The sequence below is a fragment of the Rhagoletis pomonella genome, unplaced genomic scaffold (genome assembly GCF_013731165.1).
Source record: "Rhagoletis pomonella isolate Grant_MI unplaced genomic scaffold, Rhpom_1.0 Rhpom_scaffold_00085, whole genome shotgun sequence".
NCBI lineage: Eukaryota > Metazoa > Arthropoda > Insecta > Diptera > Tephritidae > Rhagoletis > Rhagoletis pomonella.
Genome location: NW_023458639.1, coordinates 205,367 through 220,478, shown reverse-complemented (window position 1 = coordinate 220,478; position 15,112 = coordinate 205,367). Strand labels below are relative to the sequence as shown.

The 15,112-nt window shown below is 41.2% G+C and overlaps 2 protein-coding genes across 2 annotated transcripts; both read right to left on the bottom strand.

Moving 5' to 3' along the window:
• Positions 1-3,390: 3,390 nt before the first annotated feature.
• LOC118749911 lies at positions 3,391-4,730 on the bottom strand (the record flags this gene model as incomplete). The annotated part of the gene is made up of 2 exons (XM_036484679.1): positions 4,294-4,730; positions 3,391-3,679 (listed from the first exon to the last, which is right to left on the bottom strand). Coding segments are annotated over exons 1-2 (726 nt in total), but the record flags the coding sequence as incomplete, so codon positions are not given.
• A 9,190-nt stretch (positions 4,731-13,920) lies between these two features.
• LOC118749910 lies at positions 13,921-14,301 on the bottom strand. Its single transcript, XM_036484678.1, has one exon. The coding sequence runs from the start codon at positions 14,299-14,301 to the stop codon at positions 13,921-13,923; it is 381 nt and encodes a 126-aa protein (XP_036340571.1).
• Between the last annotated feature and the right edge of the window lie 811 nt (positions 14,302-15,112).

The window sequence follows — 15,112 nt, the reverse complement described above, 5'->3', positions numbered from 1 at the left end:
GTAACTTCGCACAACTATTTGTACCAGTACAATAAAAATGTAACTGAAGAAAATGTGAAGCAAAATATAAACTCAACAGATCGCAAACTTTTTAAAAGTTCTGCTAATTTCTGGGTAAGGGAATATATACAAAATACATACAAAGTAGATACGAAATTACAGTTTGAAGTTTATGCAAAGTTGTGCGAAGTTATGCGAAGCATGCATAATCAGAACATAACCCTAACTCTCATCAGCGAGGTGGTACGGATCACTTAACCCAATTTTCATAAAATCCTCGTTTTAGTGCCCTATCTCGGAAATAACAAGCGCTAGAGGAGAAATATAAATGACAAGCATGGAGGACATTTAATTTCTTACAAAAAAGTTCTAGAACACAAAAACGCATAAGTCGATATTTTCTGAGATGTTGAGCTTTGAAGCTCAACTTCAACGTGAAATTTTGATGGATTATTGAGCTTGGTGAGAAACCACAAGGGTTTTTGGGTTTCTTAAACTAGTTTTTATTCTTGAATTCAATTTTTACAATAACGTAATTGAATCTTAATTACTAGGCGTTTAGATATTTTAAATATATGGAGTTGTGAAGTGAAGACGCTCGCGACGATGACTTCTTCAAGTGACGATTGGAAAGCAATTAAATTTATGTTGAGGAGTAACAGCATCGGTGAAACTGTTCATTGCTGTGTACTGATACGTGTTGTTGTTGTAAACAGTAGGCACATAAGCGACGACGAGTGATGGTGGTTGGCGAAGAGCAAAAAGAGTATGGTGTGGTGTTGAATAAATAGTTACTGCTGCAGCATAGAAGGAGAAGTGGCGTGAGCACAATATAACGCCACCTATTTGGAATGTAGAACAACGGTAGTTGACCGCTATAATACATTGCTGCCTACTGCTCTTTTTTGGCGATCAGTTGTTTATTAATCCACTGAAGGTGCAGTGTTGGTATGGTGGTGAGTGAGCGGCCTATAAGGATATGAGGATATAGGGTGATACCGATAAAGGTGTTAGTGGTCGACTGTTTATCATCGCTTCGTGCTGTCCGATGGCGCGGCGGAGGTAGTACTTCGCTTGCTTAACGGCGCTCTCCCATAGGCCACCGAAGTGTGGAGATCTGGGGGAATGAATTTCCAGTCGATGCCTTCCTCACCGCAAGCCTTTTTTACGCAGTCAACATGCTGCTGCGGAGTGAATTCGCTTAAGAGGCTGCGCAGCTCACGGTTAGCGCCCACGAAATTTGTGGCGTTATCCGAATAGATAACATGACATTTGCCATGCCGAGCGATGAATCGTTTTAAGGCGGCGATAAATGCAGCGGATGTAAGATCAGCTGCCAACTCGAGATGCATGGCCTTCGAACTTAAACAAATGAAAACTGCTATGTAGACTTTGATGGGTGATCGGCCACGAATTTTTTGAGTGATGTGTAGTGATCTACAGTAGTCTACTCCAGTTTTTTCAAAGGGAGGAGATGCGATGACTCTGTCTCTTGGCAGCGCACCCATCAACTGTTCTGCAACGATTGGACGAAAACGATAGCATATTAGGCATTTGGGGATTACCTGTCTGATTGTGCTTCGTGCGTTCACAATCCAGAACCTTTCGCGTAGAATGCCTACCATTGTTTGGCAACCGGCATGCAAATGCTGTCGGTGAAGGTGCATGATGAGTGTTGATACGAAAGGATGCAACTTAGGTAAAACTATGAGATGATTTTCATCGAAAGTGAGCGACGAGTTGTTGAGGCGACATCCGACTCTGATAACTCCTTCATAAAGAAATGGTGACAATGAAGCCAACGGTGAATTTCGGTCTAATGAGCAGTTGTTTTGAAGCTGGTGAATTTCAGTGTGGAATACGCGATGTTGAAGTGTGCGACACACTGTGTATGTTGCATTGGCCATTTCTGAAGCGGTGATTGCACCATGGCGTTTATCGTGTCCACGGATCGCGTCAAGGAAGCGGAGTACGTAGCAGAACTTGCGTATAAGCTTTTTATAATTGCCGATGAATTTGTGTTCGGCGATTATGTCAGTTGTTGTTTTCGCTACCAAAGTGATTCGCTGACGTCGTTGTTCTGACAACTCGTCTATGCTCGGGGTGACTTGGGGCCAGTGCTGACTATCGAGGACGATGAAATTTGGGCCAGTGAACCACAAATTATAGTCGAGAAGTTGGTTTGGCTTAACTCCGCGAGATAGTGTGTCGGCTGGATTAACTTCTCCAGGAACATGGTTCCATGTGTATTGAGATGTCAGCGACTGAATCCTAGCCACTTATTGCTGACAAAGGTTGTCCATCTTGACGACTCTCCCTGGATCCATGCTAGGGTGATCATGGAGTCTGTCCAGCAGTGAACGTTCGCTGGGTTTGGCTTGAGCAAGCTGCGAACTGAATCGAGCAGTTCAGCCAGTAGCAGTGCAGCGCACAGCTCTAGTCGTGGTAGGCTGATCTCTTTAGTTGGGGCAACACGAGATTTTGCGCATAAAAGTGCTGATCGCAAGGACCCAGAATAGTGCGATACCACGTAGACGCATGCTCCATATGCCTTAGTACTGGCATCTGCAAATGCATGAATATTAGAAGCGGACTCAAACATTACTAACCTGGCCACTCGGAAACTTTCAATCAGAGGGAGCTGTGCACAAAAAGAACTCCACTCAGTGTGAATGATGGCTGGCACACTTTCATCCCAACTCAGTCGAAGTTTCCATAAGTGTTGCATCAGAACCTTGCAGGTAACGATGAGTGGATTGAGCAGACCCAATGGATCAAAGAAACGCGGGATGTGTGACAGAATGCTTCTCTTGCTGACCTTCGATGCTTCCGGTGGTTGCGTGTAACTGAACAAGAAACAGTCTGTCGAAGGTGACCATCTCAAGCCAAGTGCCTTTACGTAGTCGATGCCGTCTAGTTGAATGATGTCTTCGCGTTCAGCTTCAGGTATATCTACTATGACTCCAGGATCATTTGACGCGCACTTTTGCAATGAAAATCCGCCACTGGTCAGCACTTCTGTAACTAGACGTTTGATTTCTCTCACACACTGAATGGTTGAAGCGCCGGTCATCAAATTGTCGACATAAAAGTCTATGCGAATCACTTCAGCACCAATGGGGTGTGATGAAGCGTGGTTCTTTTCTATCTGCTGCAGACATTTGGTGGCCAGGTATGGTGCACTGGCGGTACCGTACGTTACCGTTTGGGCTGATAACTCTTTATGCGGTCACTTATTTCATCACGCCACAAAATGCACTGGAGTTTTGCGTCTTCTCTGTCCACTAGTATTTGTCTGTACATTTTGGCGATGTCAGCTATCAAAACGAAAAGATGAGTGCGAAATCTGACGAGTATCGAGAAAACGTCATCTTGTATAGTTGGCCCAACCCGAAGGATATCGTTGAGCGATTTGCCAGTTGAGGTGCGACACGAAGCATCAAACACGACACGAAGTATAGTCGTGCTGCTGTCTAACTTTAACATGGGATGGTGTGGTATATAATTTTCTGTTCCGCTTGGAACTGATATGAGTACCATATGCTGGAGCTCAATGTACGCCTTCATGAAAGCATCGTAATCTGCTTTCAAATTGTTGTTGCGGCGTAGCTTGGTTTCGATGGACAATAAACGACTCAGCGCTATGTCGTACGAGCTGCCTGGGGATTTCAGGGGCTCTCTAAATGGTAATCGTACGATAAATTTGTTTGTGGTTGAGAATCTTTTTGTTGTTTCTTCGAAATATGTTTCGCACTCCTGCGGCCTTTCTCTTGCTTCGGTTGATGTTCTATGTTCCAAAATTTTTCTAAGATATCGTCAAGAGATGGCTCTAACGAAAGCGATGACTGTTGTTGTTGCAAGGACACGAACGAAGATAGCGTTGGCCATGTGGTTGATAATAGACAGTCTGTTCCAATCGAAGTAGTGTAGGGTGAAATCAAGGCAGCTGAAGATAGCAGAGGCTGGCAAGTGACAGCTCCAGCCACGACCCAGCCAAGCTTTGTTTTCTGCAACCGTGGTAGCTTTTCATGTAACTTTATCTGGCCTACCATTAGTAGGTCGAAAAATATACTGGCTCCAAGCAAAAGATCCACGAGGCCTGGTTTATAAAATGCTTCGTCAGCTAGGTTAATATTCTTCGGAATATTCCACGTGCTGATATCCAATGTCGGTGGTGGTTGGCATGGCGTGATTGTTTGCATAATGACAGCATCAATGGTCGACGAACTTGACGACTTAAACTAGGGGTGATCGATAACCAACTACTGGTGTTAATTGGTGACAACTGTTTACATTCGGCCATTCTGCTCCTCGTCATCTGACCCAGATGACAACTCTTCAGAATTACAAACAAAACGCCATAGCTTTATATTGTCAGCGGATGTTGACGTTTGCTTCGGTCCTTCACAGTTTTCTGATTTTTTGACTTCGTACCGGTCGTTTCGTTTGACCTTGGTGATAACGTAGGGGCCAAGATATTCACTCGCCAGCTTCTTTCCAGCGACAAACTGCGTACGTTTGATTGCTACAATGTCGTTGATCTTGTAAATAGGCGCGGCCTTCCGTCGTTTGTCGTAGTTACTCTTATGTTGTTCCTGCGCTTTGAATATTTGCTCTTTTACATCACGACGTAAGTTTTGTCGTTCTTCGTCAAATGCATTGATGAGTTCGCTGTTTAGTATGTCAAGCAGTGCGCTGTTAATCTCCGCTTTCATTTTAAATCCAAACATGATTTCGAATGGCGAACGTTTTGTAGTTGTGTGCACATGACAATTAGTGGCCTTTTTTACTAGCCCTACGTTTTTGTACCATTTCGATGGGTCGTCTGTTGACAATTTTGACAACACTGACAAAATTGACCGGTTGACACGTTCAACTTGGCCGTTTCCGCGCGCAACTCCTGTAGTACTGGTGACGTGAATAATGCCATTATCCGTGCAATAATCGCTGAACTGTTGGATGTGAACGCCGGCCCTTTATCGCTGATCAGCGTTGCCATTTTAGCCGTTTTCCGGCTAGATTTAGCCGGTTTTGATAGCAACTAGCCGGAGAAAATTCGATCTAGCCGGCAGCCGATTTGTTAGCCGGTTTTTAAAAAAAAGTTAGCCGTTTTTAGCCGATTTTACTATTTGCCTAATTTTCAGGTGCAAAAAGTAAACAAGTTGTTTGAAAGCAATAATGCAGACCCAATGAAGATTTTTAATGAACTCAATGTTTTACTTTCGCATCTATGCTCCCTAGTGGTAATTAGCGCGGACACATTTGATCCTATATGCTCCCCGTTGGAACCATACCTTGCTCCATTTCCTCAGTTTTATCACAGTTTTGAAGAGTATTTAAAAACAAAAGTAAGCACAAACGCTTTTGACCACGAAGCGGAGAAAATAATTCGAGAAAATGGTCGCTATTTTATTATCACTTTAATAAAGGAATTACGCCAACGCCTCCCTACAAATATTGCCACACTAAAAAAAAATTTACTTTTTTCGGTTGGAAATGCATTAAGAGTAATTAAACCAAAAGTATTTGTTCAACAACAACAGCAACAAAGCCACAAATATAATGCCGACGAAATAACATCCATAGAGATGCAATGGCAACGGTTAACGTTACATACCTGGAGTAATTTAGACTCAACTGTAAAATTTTGGGCCGAAGTTTATCAATTTCGAAATGCCATAGAAGAAAACCCTTTTGCTGACCTTTGCAACCTAGTTTTTAGTTTTCTTGTTTTGCCTATAAGTAATGCAGAAGTAGAGCGAATATATAGTTCAATGAATATAATAAAAACTAAGCAAAGAAATCCAATGTGCGTTAAAACGTTAAACGCTATTTTATATATAAGATACGGTTTAAAACGTGAAGAAAAATGCTGCCATAATTTTACTGTAGATGACGATCTCTTAAAATTAATGAATTCAGGTGATATATACAATAGTGATACATTTGATGATGAGGAATATACACTCGATAAAAATTAATGGTGTTAACTAGTCTTTCGTTTCTTGCGATTTATTTAAATAAAGCGTGTGAATTTTCACTAAAACATTTTAGCCGTTTTTTGCCAGAGTCTATGTGAAATTTCACTAAAACATTTTAGCCGTTTTTAGCCGCTTTTTTTTGCCAATCTAGCCGGTCGGCCCAAAAAGTTCTGGCAACACTGTCGCTGATTATCCGAATTGGATTACCGAAGACGTTTGACCACTCACGCATTCTACGAATAACTTCATCGGCATTTGTTGTTTTTGTTGGAAAAAGCCACGTGAATTTGCAGAAAGCGTCCACCAGAACCAAGAAATGTTTATATTGTTTTGCAGAGGCGTCCAAAGGACCCAAATGATCAACATGGAGTGTTTCACGTGGTTGATCTCCTTTATTAATACAATGCAAATGTCCCTCTTTTTTGCCAAGTTTTTTGTTATGTATTATACATTTTACACAGTTGGCTATACAACGGCTAACTTTATTTTACAAATGTGGTATAAAATAATTTTGCTGTATTGCATGCACAGTTTTTTGCTCTGCGAAATGGCCCATATTATGTGCTTCGCGGATTATGTCTGCTTCCAATGTCTTGGGAACAACAAGTAAATCGTTGCCGTGTAACGTTTTATACAGCAAGTCTCCTTTAATTTTGTAACTTTCGTACGGCTGAGTTTTGAGTATTTCACGAACTGCTCTCAAATGCTCGTCTTGCTGCTGCGCCTTTTTAATGCGTGTCGTTACGTCCGTCGTTATGATGAATACCTCTGCTGCTGGGTGGCGGCTAAGGCTGTCTACATGTTTCTTTCGTTGAGCCGTTCGATGCTCGACTTTGAAATTGAAATTCTGAAAATGCATGATCCATTGTGCGACTTCTCTCGGTACGTCTCTTTTCGACACTGTATTTTTAAAAGCGGCGCAATCGGTGATGAGTGCGAAATTCACCCCAAGTAAATAATGCCGAAACTTTTTCATCGTGAGATAAGCCGCCTTAACTTCTAACACGTAGCTATGCTGCTTAGATTCTGAAAGTGTGGCTTTTTTACTCCAAAAGTAAACAGGTTGCAACTCATTTTCGAAAAATTGCATCAATGCAGCACCAAAACCTTCTTTGAATGCATCGGTATGTAGTTCCGTTTTCGAGTTTCTGTCGTACAATCTTAACACTGGTTCTTTTGCAAGTTTTTTCTTCAGTTCGTTTATTGCTGTTAGTTCCTTGTTACCGATTTTAAACGCGCTATCTTTTCTTAGCATTTCGGTGAGTGGACGTGCTATCAGAGAGTACCACTCAACAAATTTCCGAAAAAAACCCGGTTAAACCCAGAAATGACTGTATGTCTTTTACATTTTTGGGTATCGAAAATTGTTGTACCGCTTTAGTCTTTTCACTACTCGGACGCACCGTGCCGTTTTCAATTACGTGTCCCAGAAAGTTAATTTTTATTTGCATAAACATGCACTTTTGCCATTTTATTTTGAGGCCGTAGTCGGATGCTCTAACAATCACTTTTTTGAGTTTCTTTATAATTCGTCTGCCGTAACACCGTATACTACTATGTCATCCATATAAAGTTCCATTACGGCCTCATTCACAAGTTTTTTAAAAATATGATTTACATATCGTATGAAGACTGCGGGTGAATTGCAAAAGCCGAAGGGCGCGTAATTAAATTCATAAACGCCTTCTTTGGTTATAAACGCGGTGTATTTTCTAACATTTTTTTTGATAGGCACGTGAAAGAACCCATTTTCTAAGTCCATCACACAGAAGTATCTAGCTCTTTGAAGTTTTTCCAGTACATCGTCTATTATGGGCAATGGAAAGCAGTCTTTAAGCACCATCGAGTTTAGTTTTCTAAAATCGATACAAACACGGTAGGAACCGTCCTTTTTTTTCACTACCACTACTCTACTCACAAAATCTGATGTAGATTGTGTAATTATTCCCTGGTTGAGCCACTGCTCAACTTGCGTTTTGACCGCCTCTTGTTCCTCGGCGGGAGACGACTTGGCGATTGATGAAACGGTTTAATATTGTCAGTAATAATGTCCATTACGATTGGGCATTCCACTGGCACTTTCAGTGGTTTGTAGAGTATTATTGTTTCGGATATCACTTCCTTAAAATGCGTTGGCACAACGAGTTCACTGTTTTCACTGATGTTATAGACCTTCAGTTCGTTGTTTACGTCTGATGCATCTGTATCGTTAAATCTATAATTGCCTTTGTCAAACACGACCTTGAATTTGCTAATAAAGTCAAAGCCAAGCAAGACTTCGAATTTAATTTGTTTGTCTGCTACGACTATAAAAGTTTGCGTACAACGCGCTTCATCAACACATACATCACAACAGCAAACGCCTTCGACTTCGTTTGCCACATTGCCTAGTCCATATAGTACGCGGTCACAGTTTTTCAAAGAAATATTGGGAAATAGTTTTTCGTATAAACTTCTACATATAAGCGATACATCAGACCCGGTGTCGACTAAGCACTTCACTTTGTATTTATTTATTACAATGTCTTTAAGGCGGCTGCAAACAGATATTACATTACCACCGTGTGGATTTTCGCTCTTAAGTGGGCATAATTTTGCCACATGTCCACTTTTGTTGCAATTAAAGCACTTCGTAGGTTCTTTACAGGCTGGTCTTTTATGCTCCGTTGAGCCACAATTGAAACAATGCTCCCTTTTCGATGTTTAATTCTTCTCCGTTGGTTGTTCACTTTTAAATGCGTAATCAAATATTTCATATTATTCAAGTAGCTCTTTAATGCTTTTGCAATTGTATAACACAAATTTTATCTCAGCTTTGACACGCAACCCTTCAACAATATAGCGTATTACCGATGCATCGTCGACCGCCCCGAGCGATGCTAGTTTTTTAACACGTAAAACGTAGTCGTGGAAACTTTCGTCACTATGTTTTCTTGTTTCACGCAGTTGTTTATGCAATTCAGCACTCGTATATTCCTTGTGGAATTCTGCAATTAAGTTTTCGCGTAAACTCTTATAATCACTTACACAAACGGACTCCAGGAACAACTGAGCCGTTTTAACCATTTTTCCGCGTGCTTGGACATATTTTTGCTTTTCATCGAGTCCGTATGCTTCCGCGTTTTTTTCGAAATTTTGAAGCCACTGTATAACTGGAATACTCTTGCCGTCATAGGAGGGAATTATTTTTGCGAAACTATCTGCTGATATTGTGACTTTTTTATTGCTGTCCTCTTCCCTTAGCATCTTTAGAGTGAGCAGTTATATTAAATCATTTATGCTGTCGTCTTTGGTTTCAATGACATTCGGTGTGTCAAAAAATCGAACACCGCCGTCGCTAGCTGACTTCCAGCCGCTCATTCCAGCACCTACGCCCGCTGAATCGTTTCCACACATTTCCCCGCTTTTGTTCTCATTGCTGACAGTATTCGTTTCTGATGGTAGCACTTCTTTAGCGCCACATTCAACGGCCGTTTTATCTGCGCTCTCTTCGCCGCAAACTTTTAAATTCGGATTTTCTATTGCACCTGCACCGTCGACTTGTCCCGCTATTGAGCGCGTGAAGTAGGGGTGCGTATTTTGCATTTTAAGTTACACAAGTGCTACAGTTTATGGTGGCCGAATTTTCTACAGAGACCTTCGAGAAACTTCAAGGTTGCGAAAGGGAAATATAAAATGTCACTACACCAAATTTTTGGTTTCTTCCCCTTCCCTTTGATTGAAAGTGAAGTATAAAAGCAGCTTTTATTTCGAGTTGCGAAATTTATATACTACTTCTTATGTCGACTTTTATCTTAACGTAACTTGACCGGTTTTGGCTACGGTTGAGCCCCCAAATGTAGGATGGAAGTTAATATTTTATTCAGTTAAGGTTTGAGTTAATGATAATAAGTGAAATTGAATAGCAATGTAGAGATGATTTAAATATTAAATTGAATATTGATGGTTCAGAGACAATCCAGGTATGTTAACACGACCGGCTGATTGATTATTCGAAGGAATGCTGCGACCGCACGACTGCAACGACTACTGTGGAACAACTGACTACTGAGATCGCTGAAGAGCCCAAAAAGGCACGATATCCGAGGATAGGGACGACTGAGAACTGGAACTTGACGACTTAAACTAGGGGTGATCGATAACCAACTACTGGTGTTAATTGGTGACAACTGTTTACATACATAGGTTGAAATTACATGCCAACTGGCATATCAACTAAGGATAGTGCATCCGGGTGAAAGGTGGTAGAATGCTGAATGGCTCTACCACAATCGCCGCCGACAACCGTTGTTTTTGCCTCGTCAATAAGAAGCTCCAATTAGGAAAGTCTTTGCACGACTACGCCAGGACCAAACGTAACTGGAGCTCCAATATTAACCTTCACGTATGTTTTTATTTTAGACCAAATTATTTCTATAGGGTTCAGCATTGGCGAACAAGGTCCCAGGCGTAGGAGTGTTGCTTTTTCTGTGGTGTTATAATTATTGATGGCATGTTCCAAACGGGAGTGGCACGGAGCATTATCGCACACCACAACTAAATCCGCAAGGTTGTTGCCCATCTCAACCCACCTATGAAGGACAGTTTGTATCCAATTACATGCATCCGCAGATTTAAAAGACAAATAACACACTTATCCTGGATCTCCATTTTAATAATTTTTTTTTATAGTTTTTTTTTAAGAAATTAATTCTTTTAAGCGCAACAAATCACAATTGGATGAAAGTAAAAAGAAAAACTTTCGATATAAGCAATAAAAAAATATAAATGTATTCATATGTATATATTACAAGTAATTTTATGCAAAGTATGTATGTACATTAAACTGTCCCAAGAATATATGGAAAAAAAAATGATTTGCCTTATAAAGAAATAAAATAAGTAAGTTAACAAAACTCGCGAACTGCACAAAGATTATCCTGGTAACTTTGACTGCAAGTCGGCACGGGTTGCCGTGGTCCGAATTGCATAAAATTTTATTTGGAGAGTATTTAAGACAAAACGAATAAAATGAGGGGGTATGCGTGAAAAAAAAACAACTTTGGTTTTTTGGGACAGTCCAATCTACATACTACATACATGTTAATAAATGGCATTGTGCTTGCACTATATACATACATTGAAGCAGTTATTATGTAGTTTTAATTAATAAAGTGTATATATTTTGTGAAAAGGAAGTCCAGGATAATTCCGTTTTTTTAGATCAGCATGAAGCGGCAGGCAGTTCGAAAATGCCCTATCTCCAAAAACTTTTCAAGGATGTCTTATATACATACATATGTATTTACATAGTTCTCCTTTTGTCGTGCAAACATCTTTTTCATAAAGTTTGCTCGAGGGCTATATCACTCTCAGAAAAAAAAATTACTGGTTATATCAATATTCTCAAAAGCGAAGGATTTGGGGCAAAGTCCCTACATTGGAAGAAGTGAACTGTAAAGTTAAATGGATTATAGAGCGCTGCTTTAACACCTGAAGTATATTTACAAAAGTGGTTTCTGAAGTACATATCACACTTTCTGAAGTACATTTTATGGTGTCTGAAGTTCAATTGATTAGTGTGAAGTACGTTTTTCGGTTTCTGAAGTACATTTTCGGTTTCTGAAGTACAAGTTACGAATCTGAAGTACATTTTATGGTTTCTGAAATACAATTGACTAATCTGAAGTACATTTTTCGGTTTCGGAAGTACAGTTTTTGGTTTCTGAAACACAATTGACTAATCTGAATAACATTTTTCGGTTTCTGAAGTACAATTTACAAATCTGAAGTACATGTTATGGTTTCTGATGTACAATTGACTAATCTGAAATCCCTTTAGCGCATTCTGAAGTAGATTTGACTACTTTCAAGTACATTTTACGGCTTCTGAAGTACAATTCATTAATATGAAGTAAATTTTTCGATTTCTGAAGTGCAATTGACTAATCTGAAGTATATTTTATGGTTTCTGAAATACAATTGACTAATCTGAAGTCTAATTAACAGTTTCCTAAGTACGTTTGACTAATCTTAAGTACAATTGATGATTTCTGAAATATAATTGACGCTTTCTGAAGCACTATTAGAAACGGTGTAGTACAACAAACATGTTGTGAAAGTCCTTGCCACTCACGATGACAACCTCCAAACGTCGGCAACTGCAGTTTTGGCAAGTTAATTTTCAGTCGAGGCACCGGTGTGATGTGCCACATGTGTGCTGCTGAACGGTGGGTCTGGTGTACTGGTGCGTAGAGATGACAGGCCCTCTGTGTATAGGGCTTTAACCGCGCAATAGCTCGCATCCATATGAACACGATGATCCTCCTGGAGCTGCGTCTCATCCAGGTGCTCCAACTGTGACTGCAACTCTTCGGACATTAAGTAATGGCGTTCGACAAGTGCCAGCTTCGCTTCTGCATGTGCTTGCGATAAACTAGCAATTTGACTCGGCTCAACGAGAAGTGCGCTTATACGCGACACAATTGAATCATTGTTCAAGAACCGCGAGGTTGACTGTAGTTTTGGAGCCAAAAGATCCAGCTCGTGAGGACCAGTAAATATGGTGAGAAACCACAAGCGTTTTTGGGTATCTTAAACTAGTTTTTATTCTCGAATTAAATGTTTACAATAATGTAATTGAATCTTAATTACTAGGCGATTAGATATTTTAAATATATGGGGATGTGAAGTGAAGACGCGCGCGACGATAACTTCTTCAAGTGACGATTGGAAAGCAATTAAATTTATGTTGAGAAGTAACAGTATCGGTGAAGCTGTTCATTGCTGTGTACTAATACGTGTTGTTGTAAACAGTAGGCACATAAGCGACGACGAGTAATTCAAAACGGCCTCAATTTGCTTCAAGACGGTGTAAAATTCCTCAAAGGTCAGCATTGATTCACCTATGACTCGACGTAGATGGTGTTTCATGCTCTTTATGCCGGCTTCCCAAATACCCCCAAAATTTGGTGATCCTGGAGGTATAAAATGCCATGATACGTTGTGTAGTGCCACGGAACGAGCACCAGTCTCTATTTGAGCGCGAAAGGCGACAAAGTCTTCCCTCAGAACTGTGTTAGCACCGACAAAAGTTGTTGCACAGTCACTATAAATATCGGAGCTATAGCCGCGTTGGGAGAAAAAACGTCGATGTGCTGCTAAGAACGCGTCGGTTGTCATATCACTGACCAATTCCAAATGTATAGCACGAGTGCTCAAGCATATGAATAGTGCCACATAACTTTTGAAGCTGCGGCTACCGCGGCCTTTGGTAGCTCGAACTTTAAACGGACCTCCGTAGTCCAGCCCGCAGTGCTTGAAAGGGGCAGCAGCATTGCACCGGTGTGTAGGTAGATTCCCCATTATCTGGTTGGAACCTACAGCTCTCTGTCGAAAACATTTAATGCACCGATGGATAAAGCTTTTTATGGCTGACCGAGCATCGATTAGCCAGTATCGTCTGCGTAGAGCGTGCAGAGTTGCCTGTGTGCCGCCATGGAGCGTGGCTTCATGCGCCTGCGCGATAAGAAGCTTGCTAAGTTGACTGTATTTTGGCAAGATGATAGGGAAGCGTTCATAGAAAGGTAAACTGGCGTTCTTCAGCCGTCCATTTAAGCGCAAAAGTCCATCATCATCCAGCACTGGGTTGAGCTTTAGGAGTTTGCTCTTTGCATTGAGTCCTCTTTTCTGCCGGAGACTGGAGATTTCATTAGAAAAATGTATGTTTTCAACGTACCTTATCCAATATTTCAACGCCTTAGCTCTCTCTGCAGCAGTGCAAAAGTCAGTGTTCTCATGGGGTCTTCTCAATGCAGCACATACAAAACGCAGGCACCAAGCAGTGACGGCTAGTAGCTTTTGGATACACGAGTATTTTTGAAGAATCCAGTCATCAGGCTTAGGAACCGATATTAGTGACACAATGCTAAGATCGTCGTTCCCAGCCGCCTGGGGTGGTTCAATCACGATGCTTGCTGGCCAATAGCTTTCGTCCTTTTGTAGCCATGTGTATGCTAAGGTCTTCAAGTTGCGAAGGGTACATGCCACGAGACGCGACATCAGCCGGATTGCATTTAGTGGGCACGTACCGCCACGCGTCTACATTTGTCAGCTCCTGAATCTTTGCTATCCGGTTGGCAACATACTGCTTATGCTGTCCAGGATTGGACCGAATCCAGCTGATCACTGTCTTCGAATCACACCAGTACCATGTGTGAGTAGATTTAAGCTGCAGAGTTTCAAGAATTTTGCAGGTTAAAGTATTCGCAAGCACTGCGCCAATTAGTTCCAAACAGGGTATGGTTCGTTTCTTTAACGGTGCCACCTTGGTCTTCGCCATGATAATAGATACTTTTATTTCACCGTTCAACTGCGTCACCCGTAGATACGCGACGGCTGCGAAAGCTGCTGATGACGCGTCACAGAATACGTGCAGCTGAGCTTCTTCTATGTCGTCAGCTGTGAAAAGCCACCTCGGAATTTTTACGTTTTCTATCAGTGGCATCTCATCACGGAACTTTATCCATTCACTCTGGTAAGGTTCGGGAATCGGGTCATCCCACGTACATCCGGTACGCCAAAGATCTTGGCACATACGCTTGCCAGTGATGATGATAGGAGCCAGCAAGCAAGCAGGATCATAAATTTTTGCAACGTCGGAAAGCTGCTGTCTTTTAGTGATTGCTACGGAAACTACGCTCACTTTTACCTTGTACCCAATATAGTCATCCTGGCATGACCACTAAATTCCCAGTGCTTTAGTGTCTTGGTCCGAATTAAGCGCACATATTTTATTGGCATTTGTTCCTTGAATTTTTTGAAGAAAATCTCCGGAATTGGAATTCCATTTTCGCATTGTAAATCCGCCGCGCTGTAGTAAAGTCTGTAATTGCTGTTGTAATTCAACTGCCTTATCAATAGAGCTAGCGCCGCTTAAACAGTCATCTACGTAAAAACATTCCTTTAAAACATCTGCTGCTTCTGGAAATTCTGTACCCTCATCTTTCGCCAAAGTATGGAGAACTTTATTGGTTAAGTAAGGCGAACAGTTGAGTCCGTAAGTTACTGTAAGTAAGCGATATAGGCAAGGCTGGCCATGTTCATCTTTCCAAAAGATTCGTTGCATATCTGCGTCCTTATGGTCAACCAAG

Excerpts from the sequence above, each read along its gene's own strand:
- LOC118749910 (XM_036484678.1), bottom strand. The coding sequence starts at position 14,301 with ATGGCGAAGACCAAGGTGGCACCGTTAAAGAAACGAACCATACCCTGT.